The sequence below is a fragment of the Corvus moneduloides genome, chromosome 1, assembly GCF_009650955.1.
Source record: "Corvus moneduloides isolate bCorMon1 chromosome 1, bCorMon1.pri, whole genome shotgun sequence".
Taxonomy (NCBI): Eukaryota; Metazoa; Chordata; class Aves; order Passeriformes; family Corvidae; genus Corvus; species Corvus moneduloides.
This window is the reverse complement of record NC_045476.1, coordinates 78,981,997-79,009,794: the sequence shown is the minus strand read 5'-3', so window position 1 is coordinate 79,009,794 and position 27,798 is coordinate 78,981,997. Positions and strand designations below refer to the sequence as shown.

Genomic DNA, 27,798 nt, shown 5'->3' with positions numbered 1-27,798 from the left:
CAATAGAAACCTATGGAAAAGCATCCCTGAAAATAAAACAGAACTGTGAAATTTATTACAGAAAGGGATCACTTACTTGGAGTGGATGTAGTGGATAATTAAGCCATACATCCCGCAGGTCCTGCAAACATTGAGAGATGCTTTTAATGCTCAAGGGAGTCATTTAACAAATTCCACAGTACTAAATAAAATGTCATTACTTGAAATACTGAACTATTTCAGATGCTGACTCTGCTTATTGCAAATTCAATAGTGCTGGCAAACTAATTTTTAAAATCGTGTCTTTGCTGTTCAAACTGCCTGTAGTTCTCCCAATTAGCTTGTGTCAAAGAGGTGGAAAAATCCTTGAACCACCTAAGTGGTTAAAGAATAAAAAGATTTGCTTAAGCCTCAGGACTAACTTTATTTGCAAGTACTCCTCAGTAGCAAGTTTGACTTCTCCAAAGGCAAGGACTGAAAAAGAAAAAAAAAAACCCACTTATTTTCTTCTGTTTCATAAAGGCTTCCTTCACTACAGCCACCGAGCAGCAAATAAACACTGAGTTACAATAGGCTTTCAACACTTCTATTTCTAAAAAGTTTTGTTATTTCAGAGACTCAGAGGAAGGAAAATACTACAGAATTCATCCTCTCACCACTGTCATGTGTGCTGTCCCAGCAGTGGGTACTTCCCTTCACCTTTATACAGCACATGTTGTAACCAACAGCCACCTGAGATACAGCCTGATTCATTCCTGCACACTGCAGTTGTGCAATTGGGTAAATGCTGAATGAAGCGCCCTCCTTTTTATTCCCAAATATATGTTTAAAGCTTTTAGAGTAGCATGATTTAACTGATAAAACAGGAGTAGTTGCTCTACATGTGCATCATTCCCTCAGAGCCTGATGCCTGGACCTGCAGTACCATTTCTGTTTTCAGAGCAGCACTTTGAATTGAAGCTGTCACGTTTCCCACGCCACCCACCCTTCCCTACCTAAGCCAAGCAACCCACAGCACACCTGAGAAAACACCGTGTTTGCCTGAATCAGTACAGCTTGCTGTCCTAATTCAGCTTGCTGTCCTAGTTCCATTCAGGAACTACATACAACAGGTGTAGTATTTCTGTCCATCTGTGATCCTTAAGTAAAACAAGGGAAAAGAAAGAATATCAAGTTGTTTTTGAACTGGAAATCAAATCATGTAAGTACATAAATACCTTTTCATTGAAGAGCAAACGTCCAAATAATTGTTTTGCTTCTTCTAGGCTTCCCTCTAGATAAACAGCTCCTACATGAGGGGACCAATATGTCAAAGGTCAATATGCAATTAGTACTTAGAAAATTACTAAGCACAGGACAGTCAAAGATCTTGGACTTCTTCATCTCCAACACACTCATTTTTAAAAGCATGCTTTCTGTAGCAACATCTATTTTTTGAGAAATTTAAAGCACATTAAACACCAACATAAATCAACAACCATAAAATGCAAAGAAAAACCTGAAATAATTATATCGGTGATAGAAAATTATACATCCAAAGAGCAAAGTTTAAACTATCAAATTAACCTAGATGCAATGTATTTCCAAAAGTACTTTCCAGTAAAGAGCTAACTATACAATTGTGCTGGTTTCAGCAGGGGTAGAGTTAATTTTCTTCACAGTGACTAGTACAGGGCTATGTTTTCAATTTGTGCTGAACATGGGGTTGATCATACAGAGATGATTTTGTTATTCCTGAGCAGGGCTTACACAGAGCCAAGGCCTTTTCTGCCACACTGGTGGGGAGACCAGGAGTGCTTGGGAGGTTGGGAGGAGACACAGCTGGGACAGGTGACCCAAACTGACCAAAGGGATATTCCAGACTGTATGACATCATACTCAGTTTATAAATCACAGGTAAGAAGGAGGAAGGGGGTGACGTTTGGAGTGATGGTGATGTCTTCCCAAGTCACCGTTATGTGTGACAGGGCCCAGCTCTCCTGGAGATGGCTGAACAGCTGCCTGCCCATGGGAAGCAGTGAAGTGATTTCTTGTTTTGCTTTGCTTGCGTGCACAGCTTTTGCTTTCCCTGGGAAACTGTCTTTATCTCAACCCCTGACTCTTCCAGCTTTTCCTCTTCCAATTCTCTCCCCAATCCCTCTAGTGGAGGAGCGAGTGAGTGGCTGCATGGGGCTTGGCTGCTGGCTGGGGAGAAGCCACAACAACAACATCTGCAGATAGGGAAACCCACGAATTACATTTCAATAACCAGCACATAATTGCCACTTATTCCATACTTCCAACAAGGTTACACTCTGCATATAAACGATGTGTCAAAACTATTGCAAAGCTCAAGGTCTTCCCAGTATCACAGTAATTTATTGCCTGAACTGGAAACGGCATCTCTGCATGTCTCAGTTTCTCGAGATTATAGTATTTTCTTTTTTTGAACTGCACACACAGCCCTCACTAACCCTCTCCACATTTCCATCAGTAATAAGCTCTGCAAAACTTGTGTTAATGTATTGTATTTTTGGGTGTATCCTATATACTCTGTATCTTCACAGGCACTTCAACATTTCATCCTTTAATATGCTTTACAGAACGGCTTCTGAAAATCTCACACTTGTTATTGTAAGCATAAAAGCAATTGGAATATACAGCTACATCAAGAACACAGAGAAAGGGAGTGCATGTTCCCACACACAGGAAGAACATGATTTGTCTTGCCTTTCCCTTCCCCTTTCCTTTTGATTCCTCACTAGGTCAACTACTTTCTTTGGAGAACAGTTTGGGGGTTTGTAAGACTGATCTCACAGAGGAACGTTATGCGAGGACAGAATTTCAAACAAGTCCTAGGCAGCCTGCTCATACTTCTGTTTTTTAATTTCATCACAGTGACTTTGTGATGAAGCACAATACTTCGTAAAAGAGCCTCAAGTAGGAGTTCCAGACCCCACACATACTTTTATAGTCCCTTAACAAGCTCCCAGATTTTAGCTATAGCACTGACAAAATCTTATTGCTCAATTAACTTGCTGAACAACTTTGTATTGGAGGTTAAACAAGAAGCCTGCTCTCTCAGCAATCTCAGTGCTTGCCAAACAGTTCTCATCACTATATCCAAGACAAGCTGAAGCCTACGAACAAAGACACAGATACAGATCTAGTGTTCCTCTTCTGTTTGCTTTTTATTTTTAAATTAAAGATCAAAGCGCTCATGGAAAGCAAAATAGAGTTAAAAAGAAAACTCTTATTTCTTGATAAGAGGAAATGCAATCTGGCCCAAGGCAGAATGCACAGAACTGTTGACATCTAAGCCAACTATGATCTATTTTTCAAAGCAGGACAAAATGCTTTAGGAGCTTGTATAGTACATAAAGATCTGCATCAGGTCTAAACCATTCCCATAGCTAGTAACTTGTACAGTACATTTGGATGAATATGAAGTCAAACAGGTGAGATCAAGCTTGCTTCATGTACTCAAACAAGTAAAGGTTCATAAAAATACACTATTTAAAACAGAGCTTGTGCAGATTTAACCAATGAGATTTCTACCCTCCTGCTTGATAACTGTGGTCAGGCCCTGGTTTCTTCTGCTACATAAACCTATAGACCAGTGCAGCCAGTCACTAATCAGCATCTTAGTGGCCAACAGCAAATTTGACACAATTCTCCTTCACCCTCAGCTAGAGGGTAGCTTTATTACACCAGCCATGGTATATTGCCATGCTTTTTACTTGTAAGAAAAATGCAAAGAGTAAAAGGTATTTACTTTGCAAATTCACAGAAGGCTAGCAGGGCACAGAGAAGTAGTCTGGTGCCTCAGCTGGGAGTGCCTGGTGCACTCAGAAAGAAAGCTGCAGCTTAAAATTCAGGGCTGAGGTTGCAGGTCTGTTCAAGCACCACTGGAAGCAGTGAACCTGCTCATCTTCTGCCAGGCCACGGTGACTGAACTCCTTCCGTCAGACATGGGGCAGGCATCAGGCCATGCTGGCAGAGGAGAGGTGGAGTTCTGCAGTGACATGAAATGGCTTAATCTTCAGTGTGTGGGAGCCAGGATATGGAAGATGAGATTTTCATGCTAGTACTACACACTCATTGTGTTTATACTCATGGCATATGTGCAGGAGAGAGGAAGAGACAAAGATGATGTAAGAAGCTTTACTATTGCCTGCTTGTACTAGCACTACTCAACAGGCCTGCATCTCTTCCATCACAGTCAACACGGCACACAGACCTGTACAAAGCATAACTGTCTGCACACACAAATACAAGCACTTTACCTATGAGGGCTTCAAAGCAGTTGGCCATGGCATGACGGAGATCTGACTCCCTGCAAAGGTCTGGACCATGAGCATAAAGCATGAATCGTTCTAGTTCCAGCTTCTGCAAAATATGTAGAAAGAGATAAAACCATGGCTTTAGAAGTACAAGAGTACCAGTTTAGTCACTAAAGTTCAGTTATACTGTTATCATGCAGCTACTGGGTCTGAAGGAACTATGAAGCTTTTCCCCATAGTTTCAGTTCAGACACAGGCTAAAATTAAAAAATTTCCTATGTTTATCAGCGGTAAGCAACTAGAATGTTATACCATAAAAAGCTAGAATTATCAAACCAAAATGTCAAAGGAAGCCAGATCAAAACATTACTGGTAAGTTTTAAGAATGAGTTCAAGAGAAGGTCCAAGGGCATGACAGAAAAATAGCCTGATACTGACTAGACAGTGCAATGCATTGTGTCTCTTGCTGGTAGTTTGTCCTCATGTGATTAGCCTTCAGAGATATCAAAAGGACATTCTAAGGGAGGGGAGTTAATGCTGAGGAAAAAGACCTTGCCTACAAGAAGAAGCTAAAGCAGAACAGTGAGGAATAGGAACCATGGAAGACACAGTCCACTGAACATCTGGGTTTTTCCTCTGAGACCATCAACAGGTGCCTCTGGGCACTGCAAGAGAAGGCTAATATTTTAATCTGCAGTGCCACCTAGCTTCTTTCTTCCTTTCAAAAGTGCATCATTAACATTCATCTGTTGCCTGAACTATAGTTCTGCTTGCCAGTCAGAATCTCAGGTAGTAAGTCAGATATTTTCTATAATATATGATAATTCTGCTATAGAAATGCAGGCAAGAGCTACTAGATTCTCTTTACATATTCATCTTTTTGACACAAAACCATTATTGGGATTTTTAAAGAAGAGATTTGTGCATCTTGCAAAGTTTGTATGAGAACAGGCTCTTCCCAGCTGGGTGTAAGTTTCTACTGATTAATTTCTTGTTAACTTTCAACTTCATCCTCCCAGATTTAAGAGGTAAAGCTGGAGACTAAGTTGTTTGAGGTGTATGATTTAGACATGTTTCAATTGTCAAAAAGAGTCTTCCATTTTCAATGAATGGCAGCCTGTTCACTGCTCCAGAACAGTGAATTACCACTTACAATGTTCCATCATACTTTATAATGCACAGTGAGCACTTGCTAAAGTCAACATTAGAGCAGAACATTAATTTTTTTATATAAAATTTAAACTTCTTTACTCATCATTTGATCCTCATTTATTAACAGCATTCCCCAAGTTCAAGAGATGTTGAGAAGATGAGAATTATATTAAGTAAATTAAATGCAACATGACACTGCAGGGTATGAAATCAGGAACATCATATAAGACACGAGAGGAACAAAAGGCAGGTTGGAAAATTGGGAATATACAGATATCTAATATAAATACAGTTTTTAAAATATTGCAATAAAATTTTTTTAGATTTGTCCTTGTACAATGATAAAGGCTGTGAACAGCCTTGAAGAATGTATGAGCTTTCCTGATGCAGGTTTAAAAATAGTATCATGAATTCAAATGTCAGGCAATACCATATTTGTAAACAAAGCCCCAATATGAAATGTTTCAATCAATTCATGCTTATCTAAATTACTAAAGAAAGATGTGGAAGAAAATTATTGTGTTCACTGCCTACCCTATGCCTCTCCTCAGAGATGAGCAAAAAGATGACGTTAGAAATCCTGCAGATTTGCCAAAATCTCAAGATTGGATATGCTTGTTTAAGGCACTGTGTGATTACAGAGAGGGGAGATTAAAAGAGCAACTTGAAAACTATCAGCAGTACACAGTGGACAGTGAGTGCACATGTGTAGCATAATCAATTACAGAAAGTCTCAGACTGTTTCTTTAAAAAAAAAGCTAACAAAATCAAGAATGAGTAAGGCAATACCTATCTACTTATGAATAGAGATTTAATCAACTTTCACCAGTATCATATATAGGAATATAAAAAGCTCTGTCATTCACAGAACTAAATGAAATAAAATTCTAAGGCATCTCAATTTTTCCTATGAGATAACACAACTCTTCTCCAAAACCCTGGTTAACATACTTCTGACTACTCTGACAGTCTACAGTGGACCTGAAAATGACTGCATAGTTTATGGAGCAGATAAAATTCCTCCTCCCTCCCCCATTTTTTCTACTTCCTGTTGCCAAGTTCTCCCTAGATATTCTATCAGAAAGTCCTCTTATAAACAACCAGTTTGATTCCTTTCCTTCACTAAAGTTCTACTATCAGCTTCATTACTTGTGCAAATTAAAGGCAAGTATAGGCACACCTTCAACACAGGCTATAAACTTATTTTTATGCCTGCAAAAATCATTTTTCCCAAAAGTATGCTTTAGAGAAAACACTGAATTCTCCTTTATCTTTAAAATCTACTTTCAAACTGAAAAGGGTTCCTGCATCCCAAATCTTGAACAGAAAACACAGCAAAGAAACTGATGTTCAAAGCAAGCAGCTCCCTCAAGAAGCAGTCCAGACACTCATAGTACTCTACCCATGGATGTCAAACACAGAGACATACAGAGCTGTACCTTAGCCAGCATGGCCAGGTGTTGGTTCTGTACGATGGCAGTGCGGTACGTAGCTAATCCTCCTTCCTCCAGAGTGGGAAACAGGTAGTATAAGTGGACACTGGCAAAACAAAAAGTGAATCAGATGCTGTCAGCATTTGATTAAAGATGAACCACATGCACCTCTAGAGAGCTGTGCCTTTCCCTCAGACCCTAGTGGGTAATATGGGTCCCTTGCCAAAGTGGAACTCAGCTTGAAGTAAGGTAAAGATACAAACAATTCAAACAGTGCCCAATCCTATCCAACACTGGCAGCAGAGGAGGAAGAGTGCTGTTTCTCTACTGGGCAGCACATAATGTCTAAATCCCTGCCACAGCTCCCTCATCTCAGGCTTCTGTCTATCAACAACACAAGGTTCAGCACAGCTGACACCCAGAGGATGCTGAGGAATAAAGCACAAGGGAAGCCTCAGCCTTGAGAAACTCCGTGCTGCAGGTACACAGTGCTTTCATGTCATGCAGCTGCCAACAGGATATCCATCTGTTTATACAAGTTTCTTAAAGTACTTTAACAGATGCTAATGAAAACAAAGAACAGAACAGAACTCAACAGCCTCTATTTATCAAATGTGTGAAGTCATTATACCACAAACCACAAAAAAAAAAAAAAAGTAAAAATCACAGGCTTTAACAGCCTTTAATGGTATTTGTCATCATGCTAGCAATGTACTTCATAAAAGAGAAACAAAACAAAACAAGTAATTCACCGATCCAATCAAGATCTGACTAATGAATAAATAATTTTGGATACCTTCATATCTAACTCATGTTGAAAAAAGTTAACACAGAGAGGGTTTTTAACATTCCACAATTAAGGCACTCTCTGGCACTAATTATTATAATACTTTATTAACCCAGTATACAGGGAGGAAAATGCAAACGGATGCAAGATTATTTAAGGACAAAAACTGCTATAAAACTTAGAGGCAATCTAATCAAGCATCATAATTCACAACAGCAGACACCTGAAGTTAAGAGAGGACAAAAAAAAATCCGACTTAAATAGGCGCTTACATGCTCTATTGAACAGAAATGGAGCTCATTTTTTTTCTGAATTGAGACAAAAGTTAGCTCAGAAAGTGAACTGATGGCTGATGAACAATGACAATGAAAAATGCAAGACATTTTAATCATCAGATCTTCCATCTTATCAGCCTGTACTGTTGTATGAGAGAAAAGGCCATGAGTTTTAAGGGCAGCGGAGACCTTTATAGGCTAATAGTTTTTAATATCACATAGCTAATGGCTAGTAGAGAACAGAGATATAAAGTCAGTTTTGTTGTTCATATAACAAACTGGCTTAAAGATCAAATTAACAGTAAACAAACATACTTTTAAAAACAGTAGAACAAAGCAGCTGAAAATAGATTATAATCTTTATATTGTGCAACCTGTTTGCCTCTACTACTCAGGTAAGTAGAACAACAGAGATACCTAATTATATGCCTGTATTGCTCACTGATTTCAGAATACTCAGGCCAGAACTGGAGCAATTTTTGATGAAGCATGGGGTTTTTTGATTACTTTTGAGTAAATTACATTTGTGCTTAACTATTTAAGCTGTTAGGAAAGCTACAACCCTAATAACTGGAAATAGAAGAACTGCAACACATTCAACAGTACCCATAAATGCTTCTCCCTTGCAACTAGAGAGAAAGAACCCATGGAAACAAAATGGCATGCTAAGAAAAATATCTCTCCTTTAAAAAAAGAGTACAAAGTTCAGCTTGTCTGTAGCTGAATAATCTCTAACCCAAATCAATTTAAAATAGCACTTCACGAAACAGAAATTCTAGCTTTTTATTTTGTAATCTTTCTTGTTTTATCATCATCACTGAAAAAATTTTCAAGAGAGTTGTGGGCAGGTGTGCAGGTCTAAGTATCAGGCAGGACTGCAAACATACACAGTCAAAGTAGACACTGAAAAGTTCAATAAACACAACATTATAATAATAACATACAAAGGTGAGAATTGGTGAAGAATTCCCCATTTACCTTGTTAAGAACTCCACCACAGCATCTCCCAGAAATTCTAAACGCTCATTGTGGTTAATCCTGAAAAAGGCATTTTAAAGTTCACCATAACCTAAGTAACACATGCTGGTTATTTACACAATACAATTAAAATGGAAAAAATCAGAGTTGATTGCTAATCAGATATAACAGTCATTTTTGCAGCCTCCCCCACCCTCTCTGGGTTACAATCCTTTCCAAAACAGAGTAACAAGTATGTGAATTGTGAAACTCAGGACTGACACCACCACCTTTGAAATTTCCGCATGTTCTGTTCAGAGCTATTGTCACGAGCTTCACAAAATGGGAAAAGGAAACAGGACTGCTGCCTGGCACTGAAGTCGGGTTTCTCTGTCCATCAGAGGGCACCAGGTGATTGAAAGAAACAGCCTGTCCTGAGCCTTGTCCATGAAACTAGGGAGCTCTACCTAATTAACATCAACCACCTGCAGGGCAGGACAACCCTGCAGTAGATCGCTGGTACGGCAGAGGGAGTAAGAACTTGTATTTTTCATAGCACCTTTAAATGCCTTGTTTTCTGTAATGTCCTCTGAGCTCAAAAGAAAAAAAATGGCTATACAAGCAGATGCATCCAAACATGCCATTAAATTATTAGCATCTTTTATTTCCTCTGTTTTCTTTCATTGCTGGTCCTGATTTACCTTTGTTTTGCATAAAGTTTAATTTCCTTCAGGCTGTCTGCCTGCTTATATTCAAAGGACTAAAAGGGCAAGCAGCTGAAAAAGAATGTGAGCTTGTCTTTGGATACATACAAATTTCTGCTCTACAAATCAAAGCAAGTAAGCAGCACCATTTTTGATTTCACACATGATTGTAACAGAATCAAGGCTAATGCCACAAGATTTTTTTTCTTTTTCTTTTTTTTTACCCAGAAGATCCTTGTCAAGTGTTGGGCAGATTTTATTGTGATTTTCACTCCCCCAACAACTACATAATTAGTGTAATTTCTGAAATAGTAGGCCTTTGTTATGGGCTGAAAGAATTCAAGTACCTCTGCTGTGTAAAACAATAACGTGTGAGCAAATCTACAACAACTCTGTGTAGCAACATAACTGAAAACACACACCTCTCTGAAATGGGACAGAAATTTTGTGTTATTTCACAAGAATTAATGCAATTTAGCCTTAAGTCATGTCATTTTAGGAGGACTCAAATAAGCTTGAAGAGAAAAGGGCATGGTCTAGGTGAAACAGCATTTAGGGAACAGTGCAACAATAATTTATGCAATAATTAATTAACAATAACTCAATTTCTCCTATTCCTGAGCTTCTTCCGAAATGATGGCTCTTGAAAGGTCCAGCTACAGCACTAGCTAACTAAAATACACACTGCCATCTAGTCCATGCATTTAAGAGATTTCACATGCAACTGTTTCCTGCATTAGTCTTGTGAGCTTTGTTTATTCAACTTTAGCTAAATATGGTGCCTGTGGCTATAAACCACATCTTAAACTATATTTATATGCACAGAATTCTTAGTGGTCATTTAAGGACTATTGCATGACAACATTAATAGGTTTTGCATCTGTCTTTAAATTGGAACAGTAAATCAGCAAAGCCCATGCTCAGCACCACACTCCTGTTAACAAGGTGCCATGGCAGGAAGGTACTAGTGTGAGAAAATGTGATGAAGAATCCAATTTATAGCACTGATAACAACAACAACAGCAACTCTTATTTTTTATTCTGCAGAAAGCAAAAAGGTAGCCTTTTAGTCCTCCTCATTTCAGGGATCAACAAAAATGATAGAATTATCTGTTAAAACCTTCCTCAGACATTTTCTGCAGGCATGACCAAACATTTACTATGCCACTGCTAATGGAGGTTCAGCACACCTTCATAATATAAAAGTCAATTCAAAATGACTTTTCATTTCAACTATTTGCCAAACTGTTGCTGACAGTAAGTTGGTTGTTTCTATTAAATATCTCCCTCTGCAGCAGCTTCCCTACTGGCAAACAACTATTTTCATTACCTGGAAGGAGCTGGATCATCCTGTCCCAAACGGGACATAATATTTATCAGGGTGTTTATCCCTAGAAACATAAACAATGCACTATTAAGTAAACAGCCACTAATTCACTTTGAATAAATGTAGAAAACAATTACTCAAAATGTTACTTTATAATTGCCATACACAAGATTATCCTGTTATTTACAGGGTTTATTACACCAAGTATAATCCTCACCGATGCTCTCTGCCTAACCAATCGCAGTCCCATTACAACAGTATTGAATTTTTGCATTCAGGGAGCCAGATAAATACCACCTTTGCAGGAAAAGGACATTCCAAACATTACATAAGCAATAAACAATTTACTTCATTAACACTGAATATACTTTAAAGGGGTGAGGAGTATTTTGCAGCACAGACCACATGTTCACATTAGAAAGAAGACATTTTTACAAAATATATTCCAGTTTGTTCACCATGTTGAGCAGCAAATTAAGAAAACAGTACTTGCCAAGAATCTAAGAAAATACATCCTCCCATTTATTACCCTTGCTTGTTCTCAGCTCTTTACTTATTGACTACTTTGCAAAATCCAGTCTTTTAGAAAGATCTCATTGGTGTCTGCATATAATTACTGAAATTCTCTACTGAAGGTATCTCTCAAAAGAACAATGGCCAAGGAGATGATAATGGCACAGAGGGTGTTCTTACTGATTAAGTGTCAGGTAAGTGAAAAACATTAGTGATGTAAGTAGCATACCTTTCTTTCTCATGTGTATATGGTGGACTTTTCTATCTCCATACTTGGGCTGTCGAATCCCACAGTTGGATAAGGAATTTCTGGCATGATCCGGATTCATCCCAAAATTTAGATGATGGCTTGGGTGAGTCATGGCAAGCTATAGTGTAACACATACAGGGAAAAAAAAGTGTTAGACATTTTTGCAAATGAAAGAAAAACATTATCTTAGACTGGTAGCTACTGTAGCTATTTTTCAGTTTGAAGAAAGGTTACAAAGTGATGTAGTCAATCAGAAACTTGGTTCCAGCAATTTAAATGTAGGGTGAACTATTTCAGATGTCAGAAAGAAGGAACATTTATGCCCAATCATCAGTTTAACTAATTAACTTTCAACATTTTTTTCTTTAAAGAAAAATTAGTTTAGAAGAGAAAAAGCATGAACAAGCAATTTGCCCTAAGACTCGCTTACCAGCTTTGCTGACCTGATTTCAATACATTTACTTATTTAAAAATATACTCACTCTAACACTGAACTATAAATATTCATATTAAAAATATAAGCAACTAGAAGAGCTTCTCAACCATCCATATTTACATTATTTAAATCTCTACAGAACTTCCCTAGCTCAAAAAATGAAACAACAAGTATATTATTCCTGGGAGAGTTAATCACAGAAGAACTCTTTCCCTCATGACTACAGAGGGCTTACTCTTCTGATGGAAATTAAGAGGAATGGCAGGTCTGGTCCTCTGTTTTACCTCTGTATCACCTAGCATTAACAAAAGCTTACTCTGCTGCTTACACCACCACTGCAGAAATGGCAGCAGCAAATAGTACTACAGCTTGTTTTCAGAACTCCATGCTGCAAAGTCACACATTTTCTCCTTCTTTACACATACACAGCTCAAAATATTGTGCTTGTATAAAAGTATGTGCACATAAAACTTGTATATAAAAAAGAGACACACTGGAAAATGCAAGCTGCAGGAAGTTACTTCTGACACACCTGCAGGACTGGTGCTGCAGGCTGCGAGCAGACATTCAGTAATTCATTGAAACATTGTCTGTCGCTTTCTAAACATAAAACTTAAGAGAGTAAAATTATATTTAATCAACAGTAAGAACTTTCTCCAAGTCCTTTTAAATTCCTTGTTAGTATTACTAAGTTTGTTGTAATCGTACATTCTCAAATTCTGCTCCATCTGAACTAGATGACACATTACAGTTTTTCAGAACAGATAACTTAGGGTAATCTTTTTTTAACCTGCTTGTACTTTAAAAAGAAAACACCATGATAAAATAGCTAACAATCAATGCAGAATTATACATCTAACATTGTCTACGCTCAAGCAGATGACTAATACTACATATATTTTTAAAAAGTTCTTCCTCTTCTGGAAAATGTTTGTAGCTTTTAAATAAATGAGTGTAGGGATAAAGTATTAAGCACACTTGTTATAACGATACGTGACTAATGCTTACACACTTGATTTTTACGCTTTCATCTCTTTTTTATTAGAATTTACTTGTTGGTTTGTTTGGCCTCAACATTTTGAAAGTTTCCATCACTGCATTTCAATCTTTGACATTAAAACAAAGACAGCCTGCCAACAACCAAATCCTAGAAGATGCTCAATGTTTAATGTAACTTGCAGTAGGAAAAGGCCTGGAAAACAAATTCTAGAAACCAGAAAAGCTGCGAGAAAAGACATTTCCTTAAAATAATTTGGGAGTAAAATCTCTAGAGAAATACAAAAACTGTCATGTTTTGAACTTAGTCCAGTCACTGCAGAGAGATGACACCTATTTCAGAAGGAAGTTCTTAACAGAAGTCCTCATTTTCCTTCAGTAAATTCAGAAAAAGTCTAAGAGGAAAGGGGCCATCATGCCAAGCATCAGACTCTGAGTAATCAGTTCCAAATATAGACTAACATAAAAGGCTGGTTATGTGACGTGAATGCATTTAAAACAAGTAAGAAATTTTATTATGTATTTGCAGAAATCAAGAGCTGAACAGAAGTTTGCAAATTTCTATTCACTACCAAGAAATGCAAAAAAAAAGGGCAGTGATTTAATTATTCTCTTTTAGAACAACTGGCTGTAAAAACAAGAAGCAGGGCATATACACTCATCTGCAGAACAACACTGTATTCTCTGTAAATATGTGAAAAAAGAAACTTACACAGAAATGAGTACTTGACAGTCTTTTCAGTAAGTGCATTTCTCTCTTTCTACATATTATGAGCAAATCCAGATCTACCCTGGGAGCAAAGGTAGGTGTAAGATCTAGGTGCACAACAGACATCTCTATTGAGAAGTGTCTTGGGAAAACTGAAACTTTTGGACGATCTTCAGTACAAATAATCAGGTCTGCCCAAGCTGTGGCAGCGCTGTGCATTTCAGCATTACGGATGAACTCAGTAGTATCACGAAGAGAAACCAGCAAGCAGTTGGAGTTTTCATATCTTACCTGCAGCAAGCACCTATCTCGAAAAGTGTAGCCTATCAACTTGTCCAAGTGCATCAGACACTGATGGTAGCGGACATGGTGGGTGAGGACAGGAAGCATCATTGCGTGCTGAAAAAACAAACGCAATAAGCAAAACCATTCAACTTCAGTGTACAGATTGAAACGCTGTAGTCTGGTACATTTCATGTGCTAAAAAATATCAGAAAGGTTGCCATTTGATTGTCTAGGAAATAGACAATGCTTTTCTGTTGGGGAAAATGTCAATAACATTGAAAAAACCAACAACTCTATTTTTTAACAATGGCAGTCCCCCTCTCTCAGTGTTTCAAAGAAGGAATTCTACACTAATATTGACTTCGGATGCATCTGGTTTGAAATAAGCAAGTAGTACAGTTTGTCAGTAGAGTAGTATAGCAAGTATGATATCAACATCACAAATCTTGCATAAGAATGAAAAGAGATACAGGCGAAATGCAGGATTTAAAGAATATTATGCATGTGACCATTTGTGAACTAATTTTTTTCTAATCATTCCTATTACTGACATGACATGAACATATTCAAAATAAAGGTGTGTTTTAAGGGCATTAAAATCTGAGGGCTGTCACAATTAATTCAGAAAGAGGATTGTGTATGATGAGAGGAAGTGAGTGTAAAGCATGGAGAGAAGCAAGAAAAACAAGCACACAAAGTAGATGATGTATAATTTACAGATAAATGATGTTGTGGATTTCTGCAGGTCACTAATGACAGAACAGCAGAAAATACGAACTGGTGAATGCTACAAGATCAAAAAATTAAGACTAACCAATGGCAAAACCTTCTGTTTAAGTAAAAGAATGTGAAATTCCTGAGAACTGAACACAGAGCTGGAAGGTAATCACAGGATTATTTAACTTGGAAAAGACCCTTAAGATGATTGAGTCCAGTCACTAAACTAACACTTGTAAACTCCACCAACTAAACCATGTCCCAAAGATCTTTATGAATACCTTCAGGGATGGTAACTTCACCACTTTTCTGGGCAACCTGTTCCCATGCTTGATCACCTTATCTGCAAAGACAGTACTCCTAACACCCAATTTTAAGCTCCCTTGGTACAACTTGAGGCCATTTCCTTTTATCCTGTCACTTGCTGCCCAGGAGGATACACCATCTCCCACCTGGCTACAGCCTCCTTTCAGGCAGTTGTAGAGAGTGATATGGTCTCCTTTGAGCCTCCTTTTCTCCAGGCTAAACACCCCCATCTCCCTCAGCCACTTCTCATCACACTTGTGCTCCAGACCCTTCACCAGCTCTGTTGCCCTTCTCTGGACACGCTTCAGCACCTCAATGTCTGCCCTGTAGTGAGGGCCCAGAACTGGACACAGGATTCAAGGCATGGCCTTAATAGTGCAGAGTACACGAGGATAATCAATGCCCAGGTCCTGCTGGCCACACTATTGCTGGTACAGGCCAGGATGCCACTGGCCTTCTTGGCCACTTGGGCACACTTTGGCCCATGTTCAGCCAGCTGTTGACCAGGCACCCCTTCCTGGTCCTTTTCTCTCAGATGGAAATAACCAGCAACAGCAAGAAAAAGACTCTCTGGATCTCCAAATATAAAAGATCTATCTCCAAATATAGAGAAATATAAAACCACTCCAAACAGAATTAGGAAGTGTAGGTGAAGTTTTATTTTGTTATGATGTCAGCCATTTAGAGTTTTCTTGGGGTAATTTGTAAGAACATTCCTTTCATCTCCATATAAACTGTACAGGTGTGCTTCCTACGTGCTCCTTCATAGAAGGAATTAACTGAAAAACACCAAAACAGTGAAACCCAAAACTGTTTCACAGGACAACTCTGCTTCCCTACCTCTATGCTCCACTAGACAGAAAGTCTCTTCAAGCAATGTTTAGCATTCTTTACACCAACACGTGTCCCTGCATTTGAGGACTGAAATATCAAGTTTTAGACTTTTATCAGCTGTGGTGTAGTGAACAAAGAATTGACAGACCCCTGGGAGCACAGAGAAGGACTTTAATTTGACTCTTGCAGTCATATTGACAAAATGCTGCTTACCTGGCACTAACTACTGGATTGATTGATTCAATCAACGTCCGTCATCTTGGACTATTGCTATTCAATGTTTCTGATGTTTTATGTATTTATCTCTTTAGAAGAGATGTTCTTAAAATATGTATGAGTTTAAATATTCTGCATGTCCTTTTCTTGCTGCAGCTAACATGGCAAGGCAGAAACTCTCTCAAGTGCCCTCAGATACCGCCATCATCCTCCAGAACAACAAATGCTCCTGACTTGAAGCTACTAAGGGGAAGCAGGTGAGCTGAAATATTTTGGAATGCATGAGGTCTCTCCTCACCATGAACACTTTACACTGCTGTTGGGGGCACACCAGCAACAGTGGTGTGGGTGGAGTGGGGCAACAGAGGTGGTGTCTTCTCAGCACGGCCAGATTTTGTCACGCTGTGTATTAAGTGCTGCCCAGCTCAGTGGCTAAGTACTGCACTTGATATACTGGGTAACTTCAAGTGAGCCTGTCAGAACTCAGCCATTTTACATTTTTTTTTAACATTTCACTTACCATTTTTCCTCCCCTTTTAAGCAGTTCATTTCTGAGACAACAAAGACCAGTGTCATTAATGCTACATGGAACTCAGAGCAAGTATAAGCTATCACAAGTGACTTAAAAGAGTTTCAATCTTCTAAACTGCAATGCTTTTAAAAGCAGTAATTTTAAATCACTGCACTTCAGCTCTGCCCCCAGAGCTGATTTATGCATATTTAGTTTTAGCCTTCTTTAATCTGGGAAAAAACATGTAGCAACAGCAGCAATCTTTCATTTTACAGACATACAGTTACTTACTCCTGGCCTCACAAAGAAATCAAATCAATGGACCTTCATACCAGAACTGGCTGATTTAGATGTTACAGCTGCAGATGGGCACAAAAATTATGAAATAGTTTTACTTCTATCATTCTTTGGTGTTTTGCTGTCCTTCAACAACAGAACGAAACAGGAATATCCAAGACATTGGGAGATGAATCACAAAAGATATTACGAATAACACAGAATGGCTTCAAAGTGCCTAAATTGGAAATTTACACTGTTTACTTAAGCTGTAAAAATAGACACAGTTCACAACAAAAAAAAATAGGAAAGGGATGTAATTTTCCTCAGCTATGTGAGAAGATACTGTGCCACTATGTAATTTTCCTCAGCTATGTGAGAAGATACTGTGCCACTATTCTCCTTCCACTTCAGAAGCAACAGTAGAATCACAAGAAATGTTTCAGACAGAAGAAAAGCAATCCTAGTTATTAGCCTTTCTCTCACTCTAGAATTTCCCCTTTGGCCTCACCAGACTTTCAAGATTACAGCAGAATTTCTACCTATACCTTTGCCTAGACGCCCCTAATTTGTACTTCACACTGGTAAGCTAATACTAAGTTGCATGCATTTAACTCTTAAAAAACATCTCCAAAACAACAGCTAAAAAAATAATGCAAGTATATCTCCAGTATAATTATATGGCTGTTAAAACTACTTGAATTTTACTAATACAGTATTATATAAAAATTGCACTTATTTTTATCATATCACAAAGCTGGTGGCTGTCAACTGCTTCAGAATAAGATCATCTGACAGAGATGTTCCTTGGAGATGTCATGCATATGAAACAGAGTATCTGAAAGATATCTTTCTACTGAGGCACACCTGTTCTAAACCAAAAGTTAGTTGTGGTGGGCTTTTAGTTTTTTTACTTTCTTTCAAGTAAAAAGATATTTCTTCATGCTTCACTGTAAAACTTGGGGTTTTTTTAAAAAGCTATCTAAATAGAAAAATATATTAAAATTAAAATATCTAAAACCAAGCCAGTTGATGGATTAAGATTCACACTAGACTCAACGTTTGGCAAACTTCCAGCCTCAAGCTGGCCATTCCTAATCCTTCTCCCTTGTGCTAATCAACCCTTGGCAGAAAAATTTAAATTATCTTTTTTGTGTGTATAGAGGAGGTGGACAGAACACTAGAATAGCTCCCTAAATCAATGGATATTACTGAGGCATTCATTTGCATTTGGCTCTTCAGCCTGGAACTGCAACAAACCCTTGCAAAGGTCAGCAGCAGCTATCAAGAAAGAAAATACATCTCTCTGGTTTAGTCACCTGGCAGACGTCAGAGCGTATCCCCGTTTTCCAGAACCCCTGGCTGCTCAACTCCACTGTCACTTCACGCCTCATTGTGTTCTTCTGACGAATTTTCTGCAGTGCTTCCTAAGCAGGGAGAGAACAGAGCTCCTGTGAAGAACTTGCTACAACAAAGCACACCAACACCTGCCAGTGCCTGCACAACACCCATTTGAGGTTCAGTTCTGGTGAGCAGTTTCTACGGCTCGTACAGGTCTGGTAACTCCCAGCCACAGACTGTGGCAGATATGTTAGAATACAGAGTAGACAGGGGATTTTGGTAGACCAAGAACAGAGGTGACTGCATTTTTTTTACTGCAAATGACAGAACAAACCGGTCCAACTCATACATCCAAGATAACACACAAGTAAGAAAGGTAAAGTCCTCATAATGAAAGCACTTTCTTTACCAGAGGTACAAAACCACCTCCTCATTCAAGTCCATCACTATGAGTGCTCCTGGTTTGAACAATCAGGAGGAGCAAAACAGGCTTTGTTTTCTCATCTTGGCTACTTTGCAACAGTTCCTGCTCAAAAATGTCACTATGCCCAGTCTGGGAAAGGGGTCAATACTCACCAGTCCTGGAGACCATGCTGATGAAATCTACCAATATTACTTCAATAAAAATTTTAAAACTATGTTTTTCCTTGACCACTGGCTATTTGGTGTTGTGCAAACAGTTTGTCTCTAGAAACCATGAAAGGGTCAGAATCATTAAAAGATTTTGACAGTATCATTAAAAGAAAATATTTTCTGTAAAAATGGAATGAAAGAAAAACAGATAAAATAAGTCAGTCCTGGATCAGAATCTCTTGGTTCCAATACTATAAAGCCCTGGGGTGTGCAAGCTCCCCACACACCATGAACTAACTGTAGAGACTCCCCTCAGTGCTCTGCCTTCTTCAGAACACAAAGCTCTTCAAAGATGCAACCTATCCTGCCTCTCCTTCTCCTTTTCACTACAGGGCACTTGCTCAAAGCTGTCTCTTCCCAGCTTCCAGTTTGAAGCCTGTGAGCATATCTGGGCAGGAACAGGCTCTGTTTTCTGATTTGCAGAGACTCACAGAGTAGTTCCAACAGTTGCACCTGTCCAGACACAGATTCATCAAACCTCAGACACCTCAATACAGAGCTGTCTAGGGTAGGACGCTAGTTAGCCCTGGCTCCTTTTATATTCAATGAAGGGGATAAATGGCTTCAAAAATGCATTTCTCCCTCCACTGACTTCAAAGTGAGCCTTCAGGTCCCAATTTATGCACCTGCTGTAAATGCTCAAAGTTAGGTTAGAGGAACAAAGCCCCAGGCATGACCTTGTCACAAATGATATCATTGTACAACTCACAGTGGTGGATGACTGATGGCAGAGGGAACAGAGATGCTTGCCAGCACTGTGCCCCTTGTGCATTGTCGAAGGTGTGTCACTGGGTTTTTCCTGAAGCAGGTGGTACTGTATTTGCCAGACCCGGCTGTATTTCAGTCTGACTGGCTCAGGAGCACTCCAAAATATATGATTCATAATCGTTAAAAGCCCATGTACCAGCGAGGTACAGTCCTACAGCTCCTTCTGACTTACTGACACCTCCACCGGCAAATATATAGATTATCCTCACATAAAGATTCTGCTTCAGCCCTGTATGCCTCTCTGTTGGCAAACTACTTATAAAACTTGTTATCCTAGATAATATAGTCTAGAAACAAAAATAAGCAGTCCACACAGCAGTGCTAAATAGGAAAGGAACATTTTATCTTCTGGAGCAAAATATGATCACCACCTTATAAACAATCCACTACAATTTTACAAAAAAGTCATCCATTCCCCCCAATGAAAGGATGTTCATAAAACAATGATATTCTACTTGCTCTGAGTGTAGTTGTGGCAATCAAAATCATCTCCTATAAGAGCAAATCTTTTTTTCCTTTACAACTGTGGCACAGTTCAGTCACAATGTTGTGGGTTTTTTGTTGGTTTTTTGGGTTTTTTTTTAATTTACAAGTAAGAAGCTAAGGGCTTATTTAATATCAGCATAAATAAAATATTTACTCAGACTCTTGCTCACACAACAGCACTCTATGCTTTGCAACAACTAAAAAAATCAGGTGTAATGTCATATGTATCAAACACTTACTGCAACCAAAAGTACACAATAAACTGGGGAAGTCTCAGGAATCACACTCCATGATTCTCATGGGTCCTTCCCACCTCAGGGTAGTCTATGATTTTATGAATAATCAGTGTTTCTAATCAATAAATAAAAATACAACACAATTTAATTAAATACTGTCCAGTACACAAGAAGTTAATTTCTCCTCTATGTATTCTTTACATATATTGTCAAATTGAGTACCTGATAGGCACCAGACAAATTTAAAGCTTCAGTCCAAGGGTTTATAGAAATAGATAGGCTGGTTTAGGCTATATTTAGCATTCTCTGTTTTTCTGATTTTAATTCCCGATTGGTTGAGCATTTACACTTAGGAAATGCTTATTGCTCATCACTTTGTGAAGAAAAAACAAAAAGAGAAAAATATCTTGTCTATCATACAACAATCAGATGATTTCAAGTCAAAGATATTGAGCAAGATCACTGTACCACCTAATAAATTACATTTTATGCACACAAGTGTGGCAGTTTTTATCTCAGAAGAGAAATGTATAAAATTATGAGCCAGTTAAAAGTACATTATGAAATAAAAAGTCCTCCTCTAAACTAACTCTTGAAACCATTAATGGCAACAGCTACAAAGAAGTTATGGTTCCATAACAATAATTTCTATAATTGGGTAAAAAACTTGCAGTAGTTTGACAGCTGAAAAAAAGAAAAAAAACCCATTCAATAACAAGCATAGATAAAAATAAAATCCGTGTTAAGAGTCTGGAAATAAAATCTTTTGTGAAGGATTTCTATTGTTTCCATAAATAGGGCAGTCATATGGCTTTATTCCATCCCAAATTACAATGCTCAATTATCAGTCATAGGAAGGTCCAGAATACCTCTCTTTGTGATAATTTCTGTTTATCAGCCTGTTTGACTTTGGGACTATTAGCCAGCAGGTGACGCAGCTTCACGTAACTCTTCCACAGCTTTTGGTACCTGAAGGACAAAACCAGAAAACAAGTATTTTGGTCAATAAACAAAAGTCTCTCCCTGTTTGTCATTATGAGCACACCAGCTGCTAATAATGCACACAGAATGTCTACAAGCATCTCTTTGCTCCAGAAAAATAAATAATCTCAAAGCATTTTCCAAGAGAGGTGACAGCAGTAGTCTCTGTAGCTGCTCCAGAAGGGTGGGCCAAGTAGCAGAGAGGAGGCATTAGTGTGCAAAGTGAGGTAAAGAACAGCAAAGACCAGGGCAGACCCCAGGTCTCTCAGATATCCATCTCCCAAAGGGCCACCTCTGCATGCTGAAAAGGCTTGCCTGCAGCTTAACTCAATTCAGGCAGGTGAAAACTCCCTCTTCTCCACACGGCTTACCTATCACTCACTGCAAAGCAGTAGCACCCTTTCCCAGGAAGTGTCTGTCCTTACACTGGCTCAAACATTTCAGTGAAGCACCTGAGGAAGAGCTCTACAAGTCACATGCAACATGAAGTTATTCTGTGAAAAGTAAAATGGAAGTTTTGTTCCCTATGGGTTTGTGCTGAATGGAATCAGCAATTCAAGCTGTTTCTGTGATTAGCACATATTTAAGTTTTCTGGTTTTCTCCAGCCATCTAGCCTTATTCTGGTGGTGTCTAATTACACATGAACTTCAGTAACAACTTCTTCCTCAGTGGGAGGCCCTCAATAACCTAGCACAAACTTTCACCAAACTTGTAAGAACTTACTCCATTTGAAGACAACATCCCACCATTACATTCAGCTGCAATTCACCAACAGGTTCAAAAGTTACAATGGGAGAAGCAACCAAGAGAATCATGACAGGGACCTTGTGTCCTTAGGAAACAATGCTACCATCAAAATGTCACCTCTGTAGAGTTTTTTCAGGACAACCCATAAAATCAGACTTTGAATAGGAAGCAGGGAATTAGAGACCAGAGGAAAGAAGTTTACCCAAGTTATTTATTTTTTTTTCGTATTTACATTATAGAAGAAGATCCTCCTCAGCACCAACTTAGAGCAGTGGTTTTATTAGGAAGGGTTCACGTTAGTGGCTTAAGAGTCAATGAAGCAGCAACTCTTTTACTATTTCATCATCTTCTCACCATCCCACATTCACAGATACATAAACAAATCTTTTCTTATTGGCATTTTTTTTCCTAGCTATTTCTCTGCAGCATTCTTGAATGCATACTCTCTGCCTCTGGAGATACTGATATTTTTTCAGTCTACAAACACATCTGAAATGCTCAATCCATAGATTTTTCTCATGCTCCATTCACTGCACTTTTGCAACCTGCAGAATAGCATATCTATTTCTGACAAATCAACATCCAAAAAAGAAAAATGAGTTAACGAACAAATCAACCAAAACGAAAAGTACAAATGCCTTGAGGAGGTTTCAACCCGAAAATAAGAACCTGAAACTGTGATCTCCAATACACATTTTTTTACTAGTATTGATAAGGGTGAAACAAGCTTTGTTATTGCAATTAAGTTTGAGAATTAATAAACATATTACCATTACAAAAAAATTCTGTATTAGAACTTCACAAAGAAAAGACACATTAGAGGAAAATCTCTTCTGGGTGCACATACACCAGAGTTAAGCCTAACATTTATGATGGCACCACAGAGGTCTTTCACAAAAAAAGGCTTTGTTACATTGACAAGACAAAACATACCTACTTTGTATAAGCAGCTCCGAGGTTAAAACCCGAAACAAAAAACAAACCCACAAGTAAATTTTAAAGAAAGTTAAAATAAAAAGGTGTGGGAAGAATAATTTTTGTCTCTTTATACTATTTTCAATGAAAAGTACTAGAACTTTACAAATACTAATAAATTCAGCATCAAAGTAGAGATAATTCTTATATTTTTGGGTCTAATTATTTCCTTTTGATGAACAAGAAAACTAAAAGATAAAGTGGATTAAAACTCATGATCAAAGCAAAAAAAAAAAGTTTTATTATCTGGATTAGAACTCAGTATTCCCACTTCCTGCCGTTAGGTTTAAAATTCTCAGCAAGCAGTTGCAAAAGAATAAAACTGCAGATCTGGTGAGCATTTTGGACATAAATCACCCTCTCTTTCTACATGTTTGTTATTAGTATTGTTGCTGTTACTGTTTGTTTTCTTATCTCACTGCTGTTTCCAGTAAATCATTCTTCCCTCAACCCATGATCTCTGCCTTCTTGTATCTCTCAGCAGAAGGGGAAGAGAGTGGCTTGTGGTTCTCTTTAGTGGGAGTACTGAATTGGGGAATACCAATCCTAAACCACAGCAATGGGGAAAAAGACAACCTTAACTACACATGCACCAGAGACAGGCTCTATACTGTCGTCATGCAGAAAGCAGATGTCCCTATCACTGGAAGAGTTCCCTGAAATTGTCAGAGGTTAAGAAAAGAACCGGGAACAAAATCCAATCATCACTTTCGCATCCCTTCATCAATCCACAGTGAAACAGTATTTCTTGCTCTGCCTGAAGTCCTGATTCCCTCTCCACTCCTTCTCTACATTCCTCTCAAACTCTATCAGGATATAAAAAGTACAGAGAAAAGTAGCATGGGTGCAAGAGCTTCCAAGCTAGGAAACACTATGTAGACATGATCCTTCAAAGCATAGAAAGAGATGATTAAGTAGGACATAACAGTATGCAAGAAACAAACATCATGAAGAAATCAAACAGAACCTGGCTATATTATTCCTCATTAGATATGAGGCCTGAAGAACATCTAATTAAACAATCAAGTAGCAGCTCTGAAATAAAAATCAGCCCTTCTGCATACGATGCACAACAGTACTGGTTAAGCGATTACCTGAAATCTTCTCCCTACAAGTAGCATAAAAAGATTCAAACAGAGATTTGAGAAATTTAAAAACATCAATTCAGGGCTGTTTAACAAAATGACCTAAAGACATCCTCTAGCTCAGGAGTCTATATGCTACAGACATTAGGAAGCTTGGGTAACCATTTCTCCCTCTCTGCCTTCCTGTTACGTTATCCTCTCTCTGAAAACCCACCACTGGCCTCTCAGAGGAATAATGTGGAGCTTGAGGAACCACCTTTTGCTGGACCCAGAAGAGCTGTTCTCAGGTTAAGAAGTATCATACTGCACATACATGCACGTTTACTTCAGCAGATCCTGAATTACTGCAGAGAAACAGTTATACCTTATATTTTCTAATTTGCAGGAGCCTGTGCCCAGTGTCATAAGCACTAAGCTTTGTATCAGACTCACCTAAGCACATAACCAAGCCCTATTTAAGGCATGAATGACAACAGTAATGAGTCCCTGAACAAAATAAAGGAGGAAAAGCTTCTTACTGAGGATCTCCAGCATAACTGAGTTGAGCAGGTCGTATCCCAAAGTGCACAATAATAGGGAAAGTAATTACATCAGGATTGAATTGTTCGCGGTCCAGTTGATCAATACGAACTGAGCTTGGTTTCTAGGAGAAAAAAACAAAATACAACTAAATTGACAACAGCTTCATGGAAAATTTACTGCCTCAATCCCACACTATCCAGGAAACATGAAGCAACAACATTCCAAGTTTAATAATACGCACATTAAACCAATCACTAATACTATTATAAACATTTAGCAACAACAGTAACTGAAACAAAGTTAATTGACCTACCACTCAGAGGAAAAAAAAAAAAAAGGCCTTTTAATTTTAATCATCTGGAAATTTACTTTGACTATTTCCAAGAACTTAAAACAACTTTCTCTGGTCAAGCATCACACCAGAAATAAAAATTAGGATTAGCATTCTGGCATCCAAGAACCCACATGCTAGAGCAGTTTGCTGAGATCAGGTTACCTCTCTAATTTTAGTTCTGTTCATGATTTCCCAAAGCAAAGGAAGGCATTATTAGATCCATTCAATCACACAGACTAAACAGCATTAAAAACAATCTGTCATGCTACTCTCAGAAAAGGCTCCCATGCTGATGTGTACAAGGAGGAATACAGTTTTGTATAATGAAGAGACTTTTGCCCTTTTTACAGTTCAAAACAGAAGTTCTTTTTATTGTTAAAAAGGACAGTGGAAAAGAAGGCAACTTTTGCTTCAGCTCTATAAATGTAGAGTAAGTAATTGCACATCACCGTAGCAGACATGCTGCTCACAGAGCTCTTCATCACTTACCCAGCATATTTAAAAACTCAGCTGAAGGGGCACAGTTGGTCTCCAAGTAAACAACTTCTCCTTTACCTGTCAAGCTGTTTTGCAATGTGCCTGCTGACTCCCCACTTTGAAATCAGCTGGAATAGGCCAATATATTCTGCTTGTCTTAGGTTTCAGAAAAAGGGCATTACTTCTAGTTACCTGCATCTCAAAACTTCTCATTTAGCACTGTGAATTTCTCAAAGATGAGTTTCAGTGTTACAGAAACAGCTCCCACCATTCTCTTCACAAAACAACAAAAACTGTGTCAAGAACAAAGCTTTTACCCTCCAAACCACCTTGGCAGAACTGTTCACAGGAATAATTTTCTGCATGGATAAGCAAAGTCAACTCTATATATGGCCACAATTACAATCTATTCTAGAAAAACAAAAACTTACTTAAAAGCTTGACTTTCAGATACAGAAATATTTTCCAAGCGAAAAACGTTTATCAGCTTCCCTTTAGACAAGATGACTGAACATAAAGTTACAAGTCCCCAGCCAAAAAAAAAAAAAAAAAATTAGGTTAGTTAAGATTTAACACAGGTAGTTAAATTTTTAAAATTAGTTAAAGCTGCTGGGTTCACAAAAAAAAAAAATAAAAAGGTTTTGCCCATAGCACTTACAAAAAAGGATTAGAACAAAAAAAACCCTAAAGAAAATAATGGCCAGGATTTGTAGCAGACAGAATGTTGTTCCCTAAACAAGAGCTTAAAGTCCTGATATTTAAGTTTATCTGTTATTTTGGGGGTTGCACAAAGCCAGCTTGAAAAGTTTTTATTTTCTCATAAGTTGTTTGTTGGTTCTCCCCAACATTAATATTAAAATGAGGAACTTCTCCCATCTTTGTCCCCCTTAAAAAAGCAGCCTTGATACACCAATCCTCTGAGAATCAGAGGATTGGTGTATTAACAGAATATGAAACAATAATTATACTCAATTATACCAATTATAATCAATACATTAAAAAAAAAATACAGACACATTTTAGATACTTAAACAGAAGCAATGAGATACTCAAAAGTGTAAAAAGGCAATCTTCCACTATGCACATAGTCTGTGTCAAATGTGTGACCTCAGGACCACTCAAAACCAGACTCCTTCTCTTCATTTCCATGATGCTGCCTTGCATTTTGTCCCTCAGTTACACAGCTGTTCACAGGTGGCTGATAACAACCAGGACAAAAGAACTTCTCCAAGCCTTAATCACAACTGCTCCCTCACTGACAGTTATGAGAGGGGTGTAGCTGGGCTATGGTTTTTTATTTCATCGTGAACACCAGCCTTCTCTCCAGTGCCCTTTCTGAAGGTTAAGTGAACAAACAGCAACATACAGAAACATCAAGTATAAATTGCACACCAGCAGACAGGATGCAAGCAAATTAGATGTTATTCTTCCAGAGTTTTATCCCTGTGCTCTTTTAAAAGTGCTTTGATAGACTATCCAATAATGACAACCTTGCCTTTAAAGTAACATCAAAACCAAAGAAATTCTAGCAGAACAGAGACCTGTTATTTTTGTTTCCTATCCAAATCTCATCAACCAAGGCACTGCTGACATTAGAACACAACATGAAATAGCATGCAGATGTAGCACAGAAGTATGTTAATATATATATCTATCTATGCAGTAGTGAGAAAACCATCAATATTTTAGGAAGAATGAAGTATGAAAGATGACTAAAATTTGTGAACTTCTCAATCTATTTCAACACGAAGTTTCATTGAATTAATAAACCACCATGAATAAGTTAAATAATTTTAAACAATGCTGAACCATTGTTAGTTGTTTAAGTGGGATTTATATCCTATTAAAGCTTTTTTCCCTTCTCCACCATGCATATATATATATATATATATATATATATACACCTCCCACTGAAAAAAATAAAACACACACATAAAACCTAGATTTGAACACAAGAGGAATTATTATTTCTGAAGAAATGTTGTGCAGCAAAACAAAATTCAGTGGTTTTACTCTGCTGTGTCAAGTGGATATAATTGAACTGAAGAGCTGTCATTTTCTGAAATAGTTTCACATTGTCTCTCCAACAGAACTGTTTTATCTTCTAATGTTGCAAAATGCATAGATAATAGTTTCATACTCTGTTTTTCACTTACATTCATAATCAGTATTGACACTGATCGTGCCGTAATCAAACCTCTCCTGATGGGAGGGAGTTTTTAAAGTCCTTGCTAGGAGTTCCAGAGACAAACGGGACTCTCAGCCTTCACTGCTTCTTGATGGTTGT

The 27,798-nt window shown here is 38.1% G+C and overlaps 1 protein-coding gene across 3 annotated transcripts in view; it reads right to left on the bottom strand.

Moving 5' to 3' along the window:
* The window catches only part of DROSHA (drosha ribonuclease III), a 74,881-nt gene that overhangs the window by 18,717 nt on the left and 28,366 nt on the right, over positions 1 to 27,798 (bottom strand). For all 3 annotated transcript variants that reach the window (XM_032117240.1, XM_032117250.1, XM_032117257.1), the window contains 11 exons: positions 24,697 to 24,821; positions 21,259 to 21,358; positions 18,245 to 18,352; positions 14,072 to 14,179; positions 11,619 to 11,757; positions 10,880 to 10,940; positions 8,867 to 8,926; positions 6,833 to 6,932; positions 4,245 to 4,347; positions 1,197 to 1,267; positions 77 to 121 (listed from right to left, as the gene is read on the bottom strand). In XM_032117240.1, coding sequence (XP_031973131.1) covers positions 77 to 121; positions 1,197 to 1,267; positions 4,245 to 4,347; positions 6,833 to 6,932; positions 8,867 to 8,926; positions 10,880 to 10,940; positions 11,619 to 11,757; positions 14,072 to 14,179; positions 18,245 to 18,352; positions 21,259 to 21,358; positions 24,697 to 24,821 — 1,020 coding nt within the window. The remainder of the gene's footprint in view (positions 1 to 76; positions 122 to 1,196; positions 1,268 to 4,244; positions 4,348 to 6,832; positions 6,933 to 8,866; positions 8,927 to 10,879; positions 10,941 to 11,618; positions 11,758 to 14,071; positions 14,180 to 18,244; positions 18,353 to 21,258; positions 21,359 to 24,696; positions 24,822 to 27,798) is intronic.